The sequence below is a fragment of the Anser cygnoides genome, chromosome 7 (genome assembly GCF_040182565.1).
Source record: "Anser cygnoides isolate HZ-2024a breed goose chromosome 7, Taihu_goose_T2T_genome, whole genome shotgun sequence".
Taxonomy (NCBI): Eukaryota; Metazoa; Chordata; class Aves; order Anseriformes; family Anatidae; genus Anser; species Anser cygnoides.
Genome location: NC_089879.1, coordinates 9,231,163 through 9,249,960, shown reverse-complemented (window position 1 = coordinate 9,249,960; position 18,798 = coordinate 9,231,163). Strand labels below are relative to the sequence as shown.

Sequence of the window (18,798 nt, the reverse complement as noted above, 5' to 3'; positions counted from 1 at the left end):
GCAAACTGAGGGGGATGATTCTCCCCCTCTACTCTGCTCTTGTGAGACTGAAGCGCTACGTTCAGCTTTGGGGCTCCCAGTACAAGAAGGACATGGATCTGTTAGATCAGGTCCAGAGGAGAACCATGAAGATGATCAGAGGGAACACCTCTCCTATGAAGAGAGGCTGAGGGAGCTGGGGTTATTTAGCCTAAGAGACAAATCAGCTATAATCTTTCCCAGAGCACACTTATCTGAAACACACATATAGATGACTTGCAATTCCAGCAGCTACCAGGGTAAGCTTTAAACAAACCACAAGAGGCACTGAAAACTTACATCACTGGTGTATTTTGAGATCTTGCTCACATTCTTGAATTGCGGAGTATCACAGTAGTTAATGCTGTAGCCACTGTTGTTTCCAAGATCCTTCTTATACTCCACCTTGGTGACAAAAATACACAAGGAAAAGTTATGGTAACACGTTAACTTGTTCTATCAAGTTCCTCCACACTCTTTATTAGCCAGGCCCACTGTTCAGACATTTTGATACATGTCTCTTACCAGATGGCATACAATGAAAATTATTATGGAGATGAATTTCATATAACTCAGTTCTCTTTTTATAGGCAAAAGAAATGCAATCACTTTTATTCACTTGAACCTCAGCAAAGTGTATGAGACTGTGCCATGTGGAAAAACATTAGCAAAAACGGGCATCTGATGGGATTTTAAGGTGGGTGTGAACCAAATGAAAGCACAAAAAGCAGTGTGTGGTTTTCAACAAGAAGGACTGAACAGGAGGAAATTTACTAGCGTAATTCTTCAGAGTGATTTTAAAGACTACTGGATTAATATTTTCATTAAGTTCCTTTGCTCCAAAGTAGGGATGTTCAGGGGCATATTAAAAGGACTTAAAAACTGGAGCAATAGAAATGGGACTAAATTCAGCAGTGCAGAGGTTAACATACATACAGACTAGCCACAGAAAAAAATCAACTATAAGAACTCATCACCTGGAAAGGCTGAGAACAAGAAAATTGTTCATATGTTGGCTGATCACAGGAAAACGGCAAGATGCCAAAGTAATTCAGCCATTAAAAAGTCCAAGGCAGGAGCAAGAAGAGATTTTTCAGCAGGCACTGGGAAGTGCGTGTGCTATGTACCATGTTCCAGCAAGACCTCATCAGGAACTTACGTACTCTTACAGACATTCCTGTTTAAGGAACATGCACTCAGCCTGTAACAGCTGCAGTGAAAGACTGTGAGAGAAGAATTTGGTGTGCTTAGTCTGGTAAAAGAGAGGCAGACAGAAAATGATATCTATCTGTAAACATCTCAGCAAGGTAATCATGCAGGGGGATGAACTTTTTGAACTAAAGGGCAATGTTGGCACAAAACACAACAGTAATAAAATGGACAGGAATAAATGCAGGCTTGAAATTAAAAGAAGAGGTTTATACAATACTGTGCCAAAACAGCAGAAGTCAGGAATCACTGGCCCAGGAGGCCCCTTCTAGTCCTACTTCCAGGGGTTTTTCATTATTGAAGATTTTATTCTTTGACATCTCAAGCGTATAAGTTTTTAAACTGCCATGGGGAAGCTCTAGAAACTCACATTTATTAATAGCTTTATAGCTGATATGACAATATAAATAAATTAACAACTCAGAATCTACTGAGAGTTCCCTAGCAATCTTCCTTTGCCAAGTAGAAGAAGAATGTGTTATGAGTAAGTCAGTCTTTTACATCATGGAAGAAAACAGAAATCTGCATTAACAGAATGGTACAAATTTTGGCTCTGTTGGTATTATTTTTTAATTATCATTAGAACATTCTTTGAAACACTGTAATATATACTGCCAAGTCATCCTTAAGCATTTATGTCTATAACCTCACAGCACATTAAGAGCACTGTCCAGAGTTTTCTTAGATTTCTATTCTCCACGTGACCAGAATTAGAAGTGCTCTCCTGGTATAATTCACCATCATGGGCAGGGCCAGATAACAGCACTTGGAGATCTGTTCTTGCACCTTATTCTGCAGCTACTGTGCTAAACACAGACTATATTTGTTAAACGAGAGACAATAAAAACAGCAGCTTTTTACACTTGTAGTCCTTATCCATCAGACACAAGTGTTTGTATGGTGTGAGCTACATCTCACACCGGTCCATAGATCAATTCAACCCCTTACCTCACTGACAAGCTTGTTAGCACTTTGGGCTTGTTTAAGGACTAGGTTGTCTTCAGCTGTTAGAGAGTGGAAGTGAGCTGCACCTTTCATCTTGGAAAGATCTTTCTTGTATTTTATCTGAAAAGAAGAGCAATTATAAAATAGATGTCTACATTTTCACTATTGCTATTTAGACAGACTTTATGAGCTGGGATAACACTTTTCTTATTTCTGCTCTGATAATAAAACAGAATTTATGAAGTTATGATCTAGTAACAGAAGGGGATCTAGTAACAGAAGGTATCGGGGGTTTTATATTCTCTCAGTCGTAAACTCAAGTAACATCGATTCTTTCCCTTTAGTTTACTGCTAGTGTCTGGTTCAGGCTAGCGCAAGCTGAAAGACTCAACTATCTGTTAGCTCCCCAAAAAACAGATTGAGCCCATCAGCTCAGATAGACCCAGAGGGGACAGGTGTCCACACTACAAAGTTTGTCACTAACAGGAACTTTTCACAGCAGCCACAGGGTAGTGACCTCATTTTTGTCACTGCTACAAATAGCGTCCTTAAGCACGACTGAGGCTCTTTAATCAATGGGCTGCATGGCAAGAATCACACATCTCCACCTTTCTTGCCAATTCTTCAGCTTACCACCCAAAACTAAAAATCACCAGCCTAGAAATAACCTCAGCCTTATGAGGTGACAATGTCACACTCTATAGTTTCTTTCCCTCCGTATGACTTGCTTTGCGCTAGAGGCATGATACACATCAAAATATCAAAACCAGTTCAGCTCATTCATCCCCCATTTATTCACTACTGGGAATACCACAGTAGTCCAGAGGATGATTAAGGCAGTTGAAGGTTTCATTAATAATACAAGTGCAGATTTGCCAGGAGGGTTAACCTAACAGTAGGGATCCCCATTAGTTGCTACATCCACCTCCTCCCTCATGCAAGCTGGAGCTGTGTCCCCTTCTATTAATGGATATTATTAATCCCCTGAGCCACCCAGTTCCCGGCAATGCAGTGAAATGTCATTGTTGTTTACTTCTCAAGTGTAATTTTAGCATTTTCCTTCTAGGCACTGCTCTAACAAACTGATGTTTTTAATTGTTTATGAATTGTATTGATTCAGGTTTCATACTTACATCACTTGCCAATTCATTTGCTTTCTTGGCATTTTGATAAGCTGGAGTGATCATAGCAGGAAAGCTTCCTTTCCCTCTGCGTTCTTCATATTCATCCATATAATCCTGAAGAAAATTCAAGGTGTTTACTCATCATACATGACCAGGTGGGGTCATGAGTAATTTCACAAAACATCATAGTCCTTGTTAGCAGGAAAATTCATTACTTTTTCTTTATTTTAAACAAAAAATAGAATAAAATGACCAACTTTAAAAATAAAATCACCTATTAAATTAACTGTGCCTGTAAAATTATTTATGTGCACTGAAAAAAAAAAAAAACACAACAAAACAACAACAACAAAAAAAGGTAGCAATTACCTAAGGTTCAATACGGCATTCAATTGTACAATGACATACATTCTTCTAATTTTACCCTAACTCTTATAGAGATGATATCTGCTAGCCCCTGTCTTTGTAAATATATGTTTGCCTGAAAAACTAGAAGAATATAAAATGGCTTGAGCAGCCAGAAGACTTGCTTAAACTTTTCAAATTTAGGGTGGTGACCTGACAGACGTCTCTTGACCTCATCATGGCCATTCCTCACATCATAATTGACCAAACCATAACATATTTCTAGTGTAGTGATATATTTTGAAGAGGGATTCATTAATGAAGCACAAACACCTTGATATTTTAGTGGTAAACTCCTTAGGAAACAAGCTAACAGAATTCAATTTGTTTGAGTTAAAATATATATATTCTGGAATTAATACTATTAAAACTGTAAATAAGTTTGCCCATTTGAAAAGCCTTTTGAAGATTTAATAACAAAATATTGGAGCTTTTTTAGTATGGCAATGCAAATAACCACCCCAAAGATTTCCAGATCCGGGAAGAATATGGCAAGTATACAAACAAGTAAGGTATAATGTAATGTGTCTTCTCTCTTAATTCCTTTGTAGTAAAGAGCCAACTTAAGTGAAAAATACAGTGTGACATGTCAAAAAAATGTCATGGAGAGTACAGCATAGATAGAAATGACTATAAATATTTAGGGTATCTCTCTTGTGGCTTCTCAATACAAAACAATCCATTGTAGGTCATTCTGTGCAACATCAATGTCACATGATATGATATGTCATATCATAAGTTTGCAAACAATATAACATAATTACAGTTATTTCATCTAAATTATTCTATAAACAGGCATAGAAAATAAAAAATATCCCTGACTAATCTGCTGAGTTAGTCTTTTAAAATGTCATTCACAAGCCTGAATTTTCCAGGCTAACTTGTAATTTTCTTTTTCCTTGTACTTTCCTCATATACATTTTTACATTATTTCTAATATCACTCATATTCCAAAACAGTATTTTTAAAGGTCCAGATAATTAATTATAGCCACTCGTAAGATTTTTAAAAATGAACAAAACAGGTGTTCAGAACACAGGTATTTTACAGTAAGATTCTTTAAATTGCCTCATCATATATATATATATGCATATGTGTGTTTATATATTTATATAACATATGATGTACTCTCATGATCTTGAAAGCTAGAATTCTAATCCGTTTACCCATATTAAATCACACTTCACTCAGAAAGATCCATTAATTTCAGTGGCTCTCTTTTATTTGAATAAAAATATCAGAATCCAACCTATGAAGATTAAAACTCAAATTAAATTTGAAGTCTGTGACTGAAGTTTCAAAGATACTTTCAAAGAAAAAAAGACTTAAATTAATTCTAAAGATAGAAGCATTCCAATGCTTGAAGATGCAATTAGCACTTTTTCAAACTCATTTTATTTGTTTATTCTTGCTAAAATTTGTAGTAGCTCAAAAGATAGAAACTAATTGAAGGCTCGATTGCTACATATTCTAAATTCATATTCTTTCACTATGGTTTGCTTTTCACACAAGATGTAGGTTTGGATAGAGGCAGTGAATAAACTTCCATATGTCTTAGAACAATGCATTTCTTGTTCCTTAATTTCTCCAAAGAATATAGGTTTCATGAGGAACTAGGATGACAAACCTAAACTAACCGCATTGTTTTGTTTATACAAAAACACTATTCAATTCTTTTCAAATTCCTTTTCCTATTCAGTTCTATTTTAGCTGTACTATTTCCCTGGGACAAGCCTAACTTAACTGGGATAGAACTTTGGATGATTATTGGAAGACCACAAAAATAATTATATTCCCTTAAAAAATGAAACAAAACCAAGAAGAATGCCACAGACCAAAACAGAAATAAAGCCCATTTGATTCCACATACGTACAACTACAATTTGTCAGGCTTACAGTACCACTTTGATAGAAGAGCCAAAAACTAAGCACTTGTATGACCTTCGGTGCCACCTGCACATATTCAGAACCGCAAAGCTTTTCTCAAAGATTTCTCAAAATATTGGCAGGGAAAACACACTTAACTACCTACTAACCTTCTATCATTTCATGACCCTTTCATATTTTCTCCTAGCTGATTTTACATTTTCTTTCATTTACTTTCTAACAGCATGGGAATGTTTCCACATGTAAACATATTTCAGTGTGATACATAAAAACATCACGATAGAAATGTCCACTGCATACATGTACACAGATAAAATTTGCCACAGTAAGTCTTACCTTACCCTACCGTAACCCAATACCTTACGGACCATGCACCTTGCAGTCCCATATTGTAAGTGTCAATGCCAAATATATTACACATTCATAGCATGATGTTACTGCAATCATCTTTTCCTTTGAGACCTTGCTTTCTTATACAGGAAAGCAAAGTGAAAATGGGTCCCACTGCAATTTCTAAAGTCTTGAGCAATCGGCCATAGTAATGATCAACATCAGCATGGGATCTCCTGGATGATGCATACCTGGTCATATTGATCTACATTTTCTCTTGCAAAATTAACATCTGTTCCAGCTGAATGGCTGGCTTTTCCCTTGATCTCGTTTTCATATTGTTGATGATACTTCACCTAAAAAAAAAAAAGGAAAATGAAAAGAATCATCTGGATGAGTTTAGTCTGGTACACAGATGCTGATAACAACAACAAAAAATGCAGATAAAAAAAAAAACAACAATAAATGCAGACAACAACAACAAGACAAAAAAAAACAATAAATGGCACACACATGTTGATAAAATATTGTTAAAAGTCCCATAGCCACCAATCTACAGAAGTCAAATATGCTATTTGAAGATATAAAAACAAAAGTAGTGGTGTACTTTTTAATACGCTAGCAACATGAAAACGTGGAAGTTGCCATTTTAACCTATACCATTAGTTCAGTGTATTCAGTAACCTCTGATTGTCAGTGGCTAATCCCTGATGTTTCAGCAGGTTAAAAAAAAAAAAAAGATTGTAAAATAAATTCATGGTTACCACAGAGCACTTCTTCCTACCTAATCTGCCACAAGGTCACATGCATGCCATTAATAAAGTGACATGTTTCTGAAATACAGTGATCTCACCAGTGATCAAGGAAATTGTACGAAATCAACCTGCAAATTTGGACCAAGAGTTGCATCGCTGTTGCTGAAGTAAAAGTAGTACCTATAATCTGATACGGTCTTTTAATCAATGTATATCTTTGCTGAAAAAAATGAAGGGTCTTCCACAGATCAAAGGCAAACTTTAAGGCATTTAAATGTTTTAGAATAAGTTCCTTAGTAAGTTGCTTTTGCCTTCAAAATTACAGATCTCTTCTCATTCTCCTTGGTGACCCTTAATAATGTTTTAAATTCACTTCCACTGAGTTATCCCAATATGTTATTTTCTCCAGTTAAAAGAGCTTTACTTTCACTCTCCATGAGAAAACACAATTAATTTTAGTCACAAAAATCCACAGTGTTTATTCACAAATAAAATGCCAGGTTTTCTCTTTCTGCATAAAAGTCAACTTTCTTCCTTCAATAGAAAATCACTTGAAAATCTGTTTATAACATGTGCTGCTGCTGTAACTCCACCGTGATAATGAAATTTCTGCCAGTAAAGATTTTAATCCAAACTTTGTGAGAGAATTTATTCTCTTATTTCCAAAAAGAGACTGCTTTGGACACTTACATCACTGGCTAATTCATTTGCTCTCTTGGCAATTTGATAAGATGGAGTGATCATAGCAGGAAAGCTGCCTTTTCCTCTCCGTTCTTCAAAGTCTTCAGTGTATTTCAGCTGTAAAAAGAAAAAGAAAAGAAACAAGACAGCTCAGAAGCAATTAGATCAGACAAATGTATCTTGATTACACACATAATCAATCCTTAAAGTTGCAAAGTCAGGCATTCAATGTCTGTCAACTGCCAAAAGGAAGATGAACCACACAATCTGGGTCTAACCTCTTTGTGTGCATGTTTTACAATGTAGTCTTTAACTATGTGATCATATATCTTCTGCAGAACCTCTGTGTCTCATTCAGTGTGTAGGATGGATCACAGTTGTTTAAGGAAAATACTAAAATTGTCTGCGAGATGCCTGCTCTATTTATATTAGTCAGACAGTTTCCTTCTTCAGCTTGCATGGCACCCAGTTGCTGGATGTAGAGCAGACTGGTTCTCTGCCGTCAGCTCTGACAGTCAGCTAATCCCGTAACAGTCTAGAAATGAATATGGTCTTTACATCTAGAGGTACTAAACACTTAATGGTGAAATGTATCAAGTGTATTTTAAGATATGTACATTTCTAGTACTAAATTTTATTTATGTTTATATTTGCCAGTGATGTATAGATATCCAAAGTTTCTCTTTCATAGTCAAAAATGGGTCAACCTATTTTCTTTTGTTTCACTTACATCACTTGAAAGCTGTCCTGCAACTTTTGCATGAAGTATATCTGGAGTATCTACAACAGAGGTGAACTTTGAAACTCTCTCTTCATGTCCCCGCTTATATTCTACCTGGGGGAGAAAACATATGTAAGATACATATTACAAACAATGAGTAGCAAATATCTGTTTTCTCTAAGAAAGCTTCGAGAGAAAATGAGCAACAGCAGACATGACATTCCCCACTGTTGGCTGAAGCTATTGGCATACTTAAGTCTCAATTTCCTTAAAGTGAATGCGGGAGATTTATGTGAGCCATGCATTTGATTAAAATATTCCAAGAACAGCTCAAAGTACTAAGATCATACTGCAGCAACAATGCAGACAGTGTTGTAGAAATAAATGCAATATTATAAAACCATTTGTACAGGATTATTTTTTACTAGATCTTGTTCAGTTGAATTGTTATTTTTATAGAGAGACAATTTTGTGTGCATATATGGTTTAAAGTAGCTTGTAAATGAATTAAGTTTAATGTTACCAGTATTTAATTTCATATAATCAAGAGAGCGGGAGTGATCAGAAGATGTAAAAAAAAAAATTAAAATATAAATTTAAAAAAGACTAATTAAGCCATCAAATGAAAATTAAAGTAATGAAGTAAACATTATAGAGTGGTTCATGATCTTATTCACATTGTAATATGGTTGCTTCATCTTTCAGAAAATGACTGTATTGTCATTTATCGTATATGATTGTGTTCCAAAGCAAGTAGTTTGCTAATCGTGTTTCTTGCATCATGTTCCAGTTTTCTCACTTTGGAGGTTCATCATAGAACCTACTGTCTAAAGGGAATTGCCTAAACCCAGAATCCTCCACCTTCAGGATGTCTAATATACAATTAAAAAAAAAATAACACTTACATTACTGCTTAGTTGAGTAGCTCTCTTAGCAACCTGGTAACCTGGAGTGATCATAGCAGGAAAGCTGCCTTTGCCTCTCCGTGGCTCATATTCTTCTGTATATTGGAACTGGAAAATTAACATTTCTGGGTTTTGTTACAAAAGAACCCACTGTAGTTTAATGTAATTCCTCTGTTTCCCAAAAATATGCATCAATTTATTTAAAAGTAGACAAATTAAAGAGCATATACCATATAAGTTAAGTTTAGTTAGGTAGAAATATTTCCTACATACAAAAGAAAAGGTTCCCCATTCATATCTATTATTCAGTGTTAATTTGCTATGTTGATTAGGTCACTAAGATATTTTATGGACAGAGACAGTCACAATTCAGAATTGATTTTCACCAGTAGGGGAAAGGCAGTCAATGAAAGGTCTACACTGTGGAAAATAAGACATTTCCATCACGAGTTCTGCACTACCGAGGGAAACAGCGCTGCATGCTGGATAAGGACATAATCAAGGTCAGCTCAGATACCATTTCTCAGTAGCTGAAGTGCATCTCAATTACATAAATACAGAAATGTAGGATCTCCAGGATAGGCAATAACTTTGTTATCTGACTAACTGCTCACATGGCTAAATAGTGTTAATGATGAAGTAGATATATCAGTATGTTTTGGTAACATTTTAGTAAAGATTTGGGTTTGATGCACTCTTACGTCTTCAGATTATGATAGCCCATGAAAATAAAGGTATTTCAAACGTGCACTTACATCATTCAGAGTCTTCTGTGCCTGAGTTACCCTCACCATCTGAGGATCTGGGATGCTTCCTGAGTACCACGAAGTTCCCCCCTCATAGGCAGCATAGTAAGCGTTCTACAAGACAAAAATTAAATAACTACCGATCTGTATCCTTGTTTCAAAAAGCAAATAGGTGGTCTGACACAAACAAATGGAAACGCACAGTGCTGTGGAAGAGTAAATATACCCTCTGATGACATACACCACAAGGCCTACACTCCACATACTTTCGGAATGCCAGGGCTGAGTTTATATTCCAAGAACTGACATCAAGATGTCAGGATCTGGGATCCTGGAGTAAGACTCAAATAATTCTCCCCGGGAATCAGACCACTTGTTGTGAAGCTTCAGTGTCAGTAGAGAAGAGACATGTTGAGTATGTCTGTACATGCAGCAGTCTAAATTGTTAGCTGTATAGGTATGCTATTCCTTTCCCATCTTCTGATTCTTCCGTCCTAAGCTACAATTAAGCTACATTGCCATAAATAGTTCAGCCAAATGAGAAGTAATGTCTTTGTTAGCATTGGAATGCTGTGAGTAAAACCCTAACAATCACGACCGTCAAGTCCTTGCTCTCCTGCAGGCTAAAGGCTTGGAGATTTCAGGGATATTTCTTACCTGGCTGGCCAGTTGTTGGGCTTTATATGCAGCTTCAATGTCTCTAGACCTCACATCCCATTGAAAGGCGGACCTGAACTGTTCACCCTGTTCTCGATATTTTATCTACAAAAAAAAAATGACTTGGTATTAGTAGCTTGTTAGCACAGACTAAAGCACACCACTCTCAGGAGGAAAACAAGAAGGAAGACAAACAAGGTGAACAGAATCTTAATTCACAGTGATATGGAATCTACATGAACTGTAGCAACCAAAGAAGAGTAATGCAAATTACAACAAAAACAGTGCAATTCCCACCGTAACAAATCCACTTCAGTGCCTACTAGTTTGGGCTGCAACTTAGACCAGTCTAAAGGAAGGCAAAAATCACCCTTGGCCATACTGGGCAACCTTTCTTGTGCTCTCTTACACATTGACACCATCAGACAGACATCCATGGGCCGAACTGGATGAGGGAACTGGTATGCAGGCTTTTGCTGTGTTAGTTTTCAACCATGCCAGTTCCTTCACCTGTCTCACTGTAAGAATCATCAGTGCCAACACAACAGAGGCAGAGGAACAGTGTGACTGCACAGAACAAATTCTCTGGGTGACAGCATCAACCTGACTCAGTTTAAGACAATTTACTCTAGTCATTGTTTATCTGTGTCTCCAATTGCTACAGAGCAGCCTAGTTTTCAGTGCCAACTCACTATTTCACCCTGAAGACCCATTTCTATATGATACAAATGCAGAAACTTAGGGGCTAGGACAAGAAAACTTGGTCCACCAAATCTCTGCAGTCCACAAGAAAATACCAATCCTATTCTGACAGTCTGCAAAACTCTCCATCTGTTCCTCCTTCTCACGCTTTTGACCAACACCATTTACAGCCAGCTTATGTACAAAAAAGCCACATGGCCTGTAGCTCCATGCCATGCAAAGACTACATAACTACTTCCTCCTTGCCACCCATTCTTGGCAAAGGAATCTCCATGGAAGAGAAGACTGGGTTTAGCCTTAAGGTCAAAGCTCTACTCTCTAATCCATACAGCCAGCTTCTGTCTAACATCGGCTCTATTTCTGGAGCTGCACAAGGAACAGCATATTAGACCTGAAATCTAACATGAAGTTCTGCAAGAATAATTTGGTCTTTAGATTGGGGAAATATTTGGGGAAATATCTATGAACACTGAAATCCTGAAGAAATATTAAGCAGAACATCCCAATGCAGAATTAGATTAAAGAACTAATACCTGCTGGGCAATGTTCTGCTCTCCTATTTCCCTGTGCAGTGTCCATAAAGTTTCATGACTGTGTAAATGCAAGTGGATACTATATTTAGTTCTGAATCATTGTTTTCCTCCTGCTGCCTTTATCATGACAGCATACCAGAAATTAAACTGAAATCATACCTCTACTCTATAACGTATTCTACAGATGCAAAAACAAAAAAACAAACAAGCAGTCACTGTACTGAAGAGTGCAAAATCTAAACTGACTGGACAGAAAAGTCACCAAGCATGATTACCGTTATCCGCATTTTATAATTTAAGTACAGAGGTACACAGAGATGAATGATTTGTCCGCACACAGAAATTCTGTGTAGATGAGGGAGCTGAATTTTTATCTCTGCATTCTACTTGGTGTCTCAACATAAAACTTATGTGAGAACATTATGTTAGGATTGAAGAAACATTTTCTGCTCAAGAAATACTATTAACTAAAAAAAGAACAAATTACAGTAGCAATTGGAACAAGTTAGCACCACTTTATTCATCTACCAATGAAAGAGTTTTCCTACACCCAAAATTTCTACAGAAGTACTCCCTTTAAGTAAGTACTGCAGAATCAGCTTCTTTAGTACCCCCTTAGCAATTTTCTCTCTGGAGCAGGACCTCATTATGTGATTGAAAAGGACAGAAGGTGCTTGAGGTGTAAAAAAAAAAAAAAAAAAAGAAAAGAAAAAGAAAAAAGAAAAAAGAAAAAAAAGAAAAAAAAAGACAAGAGAAAGTGATCTTTGAGCTATAATTTGTCTGGCGTGTATATTCACATGCACTGGTAGTATCGGTGTCATATCACTGCCTAAAACCAGAAATAGAACCTGCAGTAATCCCAAACTCATTCCTGACCACTTCTGTCACACACAGCTTAAAGTAAGTGTGATGGTCACTGCTGAAATAGTTACTGCCTCTGATATTGCAAGACCTGATGCATAGTAGTAACGTACAAGAATGATAAAGATTCAGTATCTGATAAGGGTTATTAAATGTATATCAACTTTGTACAGCTAATACAGAAAAAAAGACTGATGCAGTATGCTATAGTCTAAGTAACAGAATTCACTTTTTTAAATTTTAATAATGTCTAATCATGTTTAAACACACTAGTTTACTAAATATAGCTATGCAATGAACAGTGCTATTTTAGAGCACGGAAAGACACGACACTCAAGAAAGCAGTGTTGCACATAGAAGTGAGCTCACAATCAACTATGGGCTGGTTTTGCGTTTCTCATTGCCTGAAAGTTCATAGACATGCAAGTTTGAAACAAATGTATCTGGAGGAAAACAATGCAAGGCAGAACAGAATGGCATTCGGCAAGAAAGAAGACTTTGAGCACCCCTAGAGGTTTACCGGTGCACAGCAGCCTTTTGGAGTGCGGATGCAGTTCCATGGCCATAGGAAGCTATCCCATCCTTAACGTCCTAGCAAAACATTTTCAGCAGCACCATGCGAAGTTCCCTGGACTTTGTGCTTTCTCACAGAAGGGAAATATCAGCTCAGGTTTTTCAGAAATACTTGACAAAGCATTTATGTGAACTTTTGCCTAGGTCTCACTAGATCTAATAAAAAGATAATTTTGTTTGTTTGTTTTGTTTCATAGCATTTAGTATCAGTTTCAGATGAGATCATAAAGCAAGTAGGTCATTCTTCTTTCAAATGGCAATGTAACCCCACCTGATTTAGTTACTAATTTTCCATAGCTCTGGGCAGTATCTCCTGCAGTTTACCCGAAAAATTCTTCCATGTCGATTGCCAGATAAGAATCTGCTAGCCATTTCTCTTTTTGAAAGTGTAAACAATTTCAAATCTAACCTTCCTGTTTGGTTTCTAATGAAACAATTCTAAAAACTATGACTCAAGCCTGGGCTGAGATTTTACCACTCTGAAAGTATACAGAAGTGTAAATAAAGAATACGTATTTATATTTTTAAAACAAGACCCGAATATTGTATCAAAATTAAAATCAGAGACAAACACATTTGGCAGCCAAACTTCTTACCTCACTTACTACTTCCGATAGTTTTTTTGCATTTATATTTATTGGTGTCTCAAATATGCTTGTGAATGCATTGTTTTTTGGATTATGCCTAGAAAAGGAAGTGTAAAAGGATATTAGGAATGTGCCAGACAGCCCACAAAAAAGGTTCTCTTTGAGCCCTTGAAAACACAAGATCACCCTCCACCTCCCTCTACATAACTTTTCCCCCCACTCAGACACAGGTCTTAGATTACATTCCAGTTATTATTGCGTGGAGTAGGGTGCCTAGAGCAAAATTAATTTTAATGATCATCATATCAATGCTGTGTTTCTAATAACAAAAGAGAATAATAGAATAAAAAACAACTGTCATCTCTCCTTTTACCACTGACAAATTTGACAGGAACTGATCATTATAGAATAAAAACTTCCTAGAACAAACCAACTCCAAAATCTGCATTTTATGCATTTTCCTGATGATTAACTCAACCTTGTTAACTCTTAACTGCTGATTTGGAAAGCACTGAATTTTATGGTTGGGTTTATTTTCTTCCCAAAATACTGAAATGGAACTTAATTTGGTGTCTTTTAACATATCAGACAAACGAGGAAGCTTTATCTACGGTAATAAAGAGTTTCCCATCATTGTTGATTCACGTAAATGCAAAGCTATGCACTCAGGCACTAACAATACATAAAATGTCATCACACAGGACCAGGCTGAGTCCAAATTGTGATCTTTTGTTATATTAGGATTACTTGATGTTTTAAACATTATTTAAAAAGAAAAAGAAAAAAGGAAACAGACTTACACTTGGCAGTAAGGCTTTTTCTCGTGGCTAACAAAGTTGTTTACAGTTAACATCATCTTGCACACTTCGCAGTGAAAACAGGCTTTATGCCATGTCTGGAAACACCAAAAAAGAGAAACCAAGCACGCATTATTTGTATTGCATTATTATTGAGTTTTAAATTTCAGCATTGACCCCTTCCGTCCATTTCACAAATCTGAAGAATTCTTCAAATGCGTGCCTATTATTAACTCATTTCAGTTCTGATCCCAGTTCTGCGTAAAGAACTTCTGGAACCGAGAGATTTGCACTGTGTTAAAAGTGCCAATCTATACATTTATTATAGTCCAAAATAATAAAGAAAGAGAACTGACCTGATCTATACAGTTAATCTTCTCAGCAGGGTAAACCCCATAGCCACATCTAGCACACGGCTGCACATTCATCTTGAAATCCACAGAGTGAAAAATATATAGGTTTATACAAAGGGTTCAAAGAGTATGAAAGTGACTTTTTGGCCTGTGCAAAGCACGCTCTAGACGCTCCAGTCAGGGCCTTTTGCTGTGGTCAATGGCTCCCATTAAAGCTCTGAATTGAAGTCTGTTGCTCCGTTTCCTGACCTTCTGTTTCAAAGTCAGCTGCAGGCTGGCTTTTAAAGCTGCCAGTTAGTAAGAGGGTTATTTTGGCAACTGTGTCAGTGCGTAAGGGAGGGTAGCAATATCATTCTCGAAATAGAAGAATGAACTCATAGAAACAAATCATGTCCATGTGAACGTCAGAATCTGGTCACTTAGTATTTCAGTTTTGCTGTAAAGCCAGCTCTCAGTAGCCCAGGATGAAGATCAAAGCATACACAGCAGCAACGCATCAGTCGCTCCGCACCCTGATACACAGCAAATGGCTCCGCGTAGGACTGCTCTGTGTTTAGGAACAGCGTTGGATGAGATGGAGGTACCACCACAGGAGCAGGCCAGGGATGAGTTTGGAGCATCCCAGCCCTTTGCTACACCCAGGAGAGGTGCACTCGTTCCTCAGTTCTCCATCTCGTCAACCTACCGCTCCGTGTCCAGCTGCAGGACATGCAGTGACAAGGGCATCTCAAAGAGCTCTAAATCTGGGGGGTGCAAATCCAAACATCTGTCCCCCATGGAAAAGCCATCAGAAATGAACTTTTTTTGTTTTAAAGAATGAACAAAGAGGCTATTCAAGAGTGTTTGCAAAGAGTAGGCTGGCACGGATCAGAATATAAAAGTTCCTTAGCCAAATAACACTCTTCAAGAATCATTATTCTTGACGTTAGGGTTCAACCACGTTATTATGGATGTCAAGTGTGCTCCAAACAAAAGAAGTTACTAAATTTTACTCACTACAAATGGTCAGGATTTGAGATTTACATCTCGCCTAATCATAACACCTCCAGTTACAGGGCGTGACAACCCTGGGACATGGCTAAGAGCGCTCCCTACCTAAATAAAAGTTTACTCAGTTGTCCATGCATCCGCAGCACTTCCCGTATCTGCAGCATATTGCTAAGCACCTTCCTTCTGTGTAGACTACAAAGAATTATCACAATCACTTCTACCCAAAGCTTCTCAGTGTGCTTAGAGAGCCTCCTATTCAAGAGATGGAGAGACACAGTTCTGCTTCACTTCTAACTCCTTTTACTGAATGCTGACAATGTACTGGCACAACGCACCGTCAGCAACTGGTGTGCTGAAAATAGCGTCTCTAATCTGAAGAGCACTGGGTTCAGCACAAAATCCTGCAAACATTTATGGCAATTTAAAATAGGTGATTAATAGGAACATACAAACAGTTGTATTTTCTTTAAAAAATACAGTCACAGAACAAAACCTCTTGTATTAAAATAACTGCAGAGTTACCTCATGCTGTTCCCTTTGGGATCTGGAGCAATTTTATGTTGACTATGTTACATCACAATAATATTTATCATGCTTACACCTGTGAACCAAAATAATTTGGTGTTCTTCCAGTTCTCTTCTCACATAGCTTTTCATGTTGTCCCAAACAGCCATTATATTTATACAAGTGACCTATGTTAGGGTCAGGGTAGCCAGGCTGTCCTCTCCTTACTTAGCGTCAGGCATACTACCAGCTGCAGCCTCTTTGTGTTCATCTACTGCAAGTGTCAACACATCATTTATTTTCTAAATAGTCCAAGTTGTCTTGATCCTTTCTGTATCCATGTTACAGCCCTCTGCCAACACTGTGGCAAGAAAAAAGATGCATAACCTTCTTTTGTCCCAGCACGGAAAATCCATTGCTTAAGGCACTCACTCCTGAAACGAGCACTGGGAGGTACTGAAAATAATACATCCCGGAACACACAGAAACAAAACAAGTTGGTTTTGTTGAAACCACGAAACAAATCATTGATCCAGGAGCCCCTGGAAGGCTTAAGATCTGGACAGGGCTCTAGGATGCACAGTGCACCATGTGTTCCTCCCAAGAGCCTTGTCACACAGCTAAAAGTTCTTTATTGCACAGAGAGAACCTATTCAAGATATACAGAGCACGTTTGTTTCTTTTCACAGCAACACAGATTACCAGCTTGGCTGAAAGTCAGCAAAGATTTTCCAAGTTCTCCTGCTTCTCCTACGTTACAGTATGTTCCAAAAAACAAGCATGGTAAGCAACAACATCCCATACAGTTACTTTCTTTCCGAGCCACATTATTTCCCTCGCATCCATTGTGCACCAGTTCTGCTGGAGTCTATTGAAGAGTTTCCCATTTCTGAGCACCTCAAAACTGTCCTGTTGCATGGTCTGTTCTTCACCACTCTGGAATAAAATCAGAGTTGCTAACAGAAGAAAGAGTTTATTGAAAAAACAAGCATTGTCTGGTGTCATTACAAAGCGCGCACTCCATTTTGATCATGCAAGGAATTAAATCACAAAACCAGTGCAAGTTTGTTATCTTGACAAATCTTAGCAAGACATTTTCTCTTCAGTTAAAAGCTCATTGTGTTTTTTTTCCTCCTTTAGTAAGGCCCCATAAAGGCTTTTTGATATCAATGAAAATCTTAAAAGGCTTTACTTAACAGTAGAACCTTAATCAATGCAGTTTAAAAGTACTGCAGTTACGTATAAAGTACAAGGAGACAGTACCTTGAAAGTGCAAATTAGTAGGAAGAAACATTGTTACCTCTCCAGCCACCTTACATTCATTGAATTAACTGCATAGAAAACTTAGAGCATGTCTGAATCATGAATCTGAATCTAAAAGCACACTCCAGTTACACAAAGTAACCTCTTAACAGACATTCAAGTCAGGGCCGCCTTCTCTGTCATTCCTGAACAGCAGCTGTGCCCTTCCAGCCACATGAATAGCAGGAAGCCAGGCACCACAATTCATGGCAACCGTAAGAAAAAATAAAGGTTCTGTTTCACCACACAAACTGGGGCTGGTTGTTAAAAAGCTGCCTGTAGAAGTTCAAACACCAGCCCAACCTCATCGTAACCTTCTCTGAACCACGCAGCTAATTAGATACGTGGGCTCATACAGTCTGTTTGTGCTAATCAAATTTAGCATAGTAGCAAACCCAGCTTGCAAGAACATCATAAGAAAGCTGGCAAATATTTATCAGTGCCAGGACCTCCCACGACTTGAAGAAAAAACACTATGGGGCTGCTTTCCAAATCTGTACAGTAGTTTTTTACATTTTTGCTGTTTTGGAAACCAACCAACATCTGTTTACATTTCATGACTTGTGCTTACACTTTCCCTTTGTTGACAGTGTCTGGAAAACTTGAGAGTGAGGGGATTTTGCAGACACTTCTAATAGAGCAAGAGAAAGTGAAATGGTGAGGATGTGGCACAACTTAAATTGAAAGCTTGAAGGAAAGTGTGCATAGCATGCACAACACAGCCCATGTGCAGACGATGAGACTTCCATTGTCCAAATATTCCCATTTATCATGTATCATAACCTAAAAATGCCACACATTTAAAACCAGTAAAACATGGCAAGTGCAACAGATCATCCCTGCCTAATTCCAGATAAATCCCACCCAAACATATACGCCAAGCTGACTGAAATGCATTACTCTACTGAGTTTCATAAAGCTTTTGTGTATCATACATCATTGGGAGTGTATCATATCATACACCTCCAATATTCCCAACAGTGTATCAAACCATCCACCTTTTCTTGCAAAATATATAAAATCCTAACAACCATAATTTAGGAGGGAATATCTTGAGAGTCATTCAAGTTCTCCGTCCTAGAAGTATCCCCACCTCTGCCTCCCAGGTCACAGCAACGACTCACCCTTGTTTTCACAGCTGTTGTGCAGAACACAGCACAAAGTTATTATTCCAGACAGGTACTACTTAGTTGCCTCAAGCCTTCTAGTATG

General features: G+C 37.6%; 1 protein-coding gene across 1 annotated transcript in view; it reads right to left on the bottom strand.

The window, feature by feature from the left end:
- NRAP (nebulin related anchoring protein) overlaps nt 1–15,064 on the bottom strand; it is a 50,525-nt gene extending 35,461 nt beyond the window's left edge. The window contains exons 1-12 of the mRNA XM_048060506.2: nt 14,793–15,064; nt 14,440–14,534; nt 13,649–13,736; nt 10,384–10,488; nt 9,736–9,840; nt 8,981–9,088; nt 8,085–8,189; nt 7,364–7,471; nt 6,170–6,274; nt 3,306–3,410; nt 2,176–2,292; nt 319–423 (exon numbers count right to left, since the gene is read on the bottom strand). Of these exons, the coding sequence (XP_047916463.2) occupies nt 319–423; nt 2,176–2,292; nt 3,306–3,410; nt 6,170–6,274; nt 7,364–7,471; nt 8,085–8,189; nt 8,981–9,088; nt 9,736–9,840; nt 10,384–10,488; nt 13,649–13,736; nt 14,440–14,534; nt 14,793–14,864 (1,218 nt within the window). The 5' untranslated portion in view covers nt 14,865–15,064. The remainder of the gene's footprint in view (nt 1–318; nt 424–2,175; nt 2,293–3,305; nt 3,411–6,169; nt 6,275–7,363; nt 7,472–8,084; nt 8,190–8,980; nt 9,089–9,735; nt 9,841–10,383; nt 10,489–13,648; nt 13,737–14,439; nt 14,535–14,792) is intronic.
- Between the last annotated feature and the right edge of the window lie 3,734 nt (nt 15,065–18,798).